General features: G+C 47.6%; 1 protein-coding gene across 1 annotated transcript; it reads left to right on the top strand.

The window, feature by feature from the left end:
* The first annotated feature begins 1,065 nt into the window (after positions 1-1,065).
* Positions 1,066-1,917, top strand: LOC138871495 (uncharacterized). Its single transcript, XM_070149374.1, has 2 exons — positions 1,066-1,401; positions 1,471-1,917. Exons 1-2 carry the CDS (start codon positions 1,066-1,068, stop codon positions 1,915-1,917), a joined length of 783 nt encoding a protein of 260 aa, XP_070005475.1.
* Positions 1,918-2,510: the final 593 nt, after the last annotated feature.

Here is a 2,510-nt window from a genome sequence, read left to right as displayed (position 1 = left end):
GCTTCAATCCGGGTTAGCTCGGTTCAGCCTGTTACTGTAGCTTAATGTGCGGGCTGGGACGAGTTGGTCGGAGGGTGGGTTTTGGACGAACATATTTCGTATAATGGTGCACCATACCCGCTATCTAACTGGCTGCAAATAAAAGTCTCCCATCCCCTTGCTTCAAAGTTCAAGCTCCTTCTCAATATCTTGACTCTAGTAGTCAACCAGTCGGGGACGGTACCTGGGATTGCCAGGTATTGTGCTAGCCATGGACGGACCTCCTCGCTCATTTTCATCTTCGCCATGTACAAGGTCTCATCCTCCTCATTGAAGTCCGGGTATTCATTGATCGACTTCCCATCAAATAACACTTTTAAGTTCCGAACCTTGGTCACTTTGGAGCCCTTTTTGATGTGGGCTACATTGCAATAAAATTCCTTAACCAAGTATTCGTTGGCATCCACACAGTCATCCATAAAGTGCTCACAGCCCACTCTAGTCCTAAATTGTCTCTGCACGTCGCGTAGTAGGTCTCTATCTATGAAGCTCCTCTCCGGAATCAATTTTCTCGCCGGCCACCACTCCTAAAATTTATGGTACGCCACCTCACTCACAAATCTATCTTGCCAAACCTCTATCTTTCTAGTTCTCGCAATTTCCCCCACTTGTGGCTCACCTCCTTCTCCTACTTCTTCTGTTCCCCCTACTTCCTCCTCACCTCCTACTACATCCTCTCCGGATAGTGAAGCTGTGGGAGAGGTGGAGTATTCTCTACTACCTGCTACTAAGCCCTCAGACGACTCAGAAGAAATGTTCATTGATGCTTGGGCAGCAGGGGAAGATCCTACCACTCATGACAGCACCCTTCCTCTCCACCAGGCTATATTGGTTGCTTCTATTATGGCGGGATATCCCATAAATGTGGGGAATGTGATGTCCCAGATTATCACTATTGTGGGAGCAAAGCGTGACTGGAACTACCCTTTCTCCAATTTCCTCACTGAGTACTTCCGGGACCTAGAAGTGGACAAGAGGACATATGACATCAAGGTCAAGGCGACAACCCCATTTTCCTAGTATATCATGAAGGAGGATGACAACCCCAAGAGCAAGAACTATAAAGTACCAGCTACTGTTCCAACTGGCCAGTCTGAGGAGCCAGTTGAGGTAGTGGCTTCTGCTGAGCCTACCTCCACATCCACAGATATCCCTCCCTATCTATCCACATTCTCAGCCATTCCTTCTGGCCCATCCATATCAGCAGGCCCGGAGATTCCATCTTTCTGGGCCCATCCGATTACTACCCACCGTCTAAGACAAACACTTTTAAGTATCAACAACTGGATGCAGACTGCCTCATCCAAGTTGTCCATCTTGACTACCACTGTAGAGGCTCAGTTGGCACCTCCAGCCCCACAGGTTCCATAGTCGATCGAGGATGCTCTTAAAGAGATTTTAGACAACCAGAAGAAAATACTCGCCACTCAGGAGGTACTGACCAAGGCAGTTGATTCTCACAGCAAGGCTCTCAATGAGCTTGCTAAAGTGCATAAGAAGCTGCGGAAGACACGGGCCTCCAAGGAGTGTGTGAAGGAGCTGCGTGCAGATGTTGACAGACTGAAGGTAGACCAGCTGCCTTTAGACCTATTGCTCCAGGACCCGGCACCAGTTGATCATCCACAGCTGGAGCAGATACAGAGGTCTCCGAAGAGGAGGAAGATGATTCCTAGAGCTGATGATGCTATCATCCAGTTGGCAGACCCACTGGAGACTTCCTCCAGTCAGCCACAGGATGTACCCGTTCCAGAGCCTATCCAGGTCCAGGCCCAAGTCCCAGTAGCAGCGCAGCAGGCCACCAGGGACCAGTCTGAGGTTCCCGAGCACACAGAGGACCCAGGGACCACACATGACCCTATGCAGATAGACGGGCCTTAGGGAGTCTTCTATATCCTTTTTCCTATTATCTTTTTGATGTATTATTTGGACTAGTTGGCATTGGGGATAATGCCAGCTTTCATTTGAGGGGGTAGACCCTGTCACACCTCCTTTTTCCGCACCGAGGGGGTGCAATGGAGTTTTTTCCAATTAAAGGACAATCGAAACGGGATTCGTTTATTTATTTCAGAGTCTCCACTTGGGAGATTTAGGGTGTCCCAAGTCACCAAATTTAATCCCGAATCGAGGAAAAGGATGACTCTATATTACAGTCTGCGTACCAGAAATCCGGATAAGGAATTCTGTTAACCCGGGAGAATGTGTTAGGCATTCCCGAGTTCCGTGGTTCTAGCACGGTTGCTCAACTGTTATATTCGGCTTGATTATCTGATTTTATGCAAATGTGAACTTATGTGCCAATTTTATCTTTTAACCGCTTTTATCATTTAATGTTATTTTTATCAAGAATTGCAATATCGTGGAAAACACACCTCGAACCACGTTACAATCAATGTACCCGTGGTTAGAGCTATATTTCAACTCTGTTGAGATTGGGATTTGGGTCACATAAATGTGCACCCGAGTTTAGGAAG

This window comes from Nicotiana sylvestris, chromosome 6, assembly GCF_000393655.2.
Source record: "Nicotiana sylvestris chromosome 6, ASM39365v2, whole genome shotgun sequence".
Lineage (NCBI taxonomy): Eukaryota > Viridiplantae > Streptophyta > Magnoliopsida > Solanales > Solanaceae > Nicotiana > Nicotiana sylvestris.
Note: the sequence above shows the minus strand (reverse complement) of the source record. Positions and strands in the feature narration are given on the sequence as shown.

Bases quoted from the DNA above. Each gene is read 5' to 3' on its own strand.
- LOC138871495 (XM_070149374.1), top strand. From the start codon at position 1,066: ATGAAGGAGGATGACAACCCCAAGAGCAAGAACTATAAAGTACCAGCT. The intron at 1,402-1,470 runs GTTCCATAGTCG...CTCGCCACTCAG, and splicing joins TGGCACCTCCAGCCCCACAG to GAGGTACTGACCAAGGCAGT.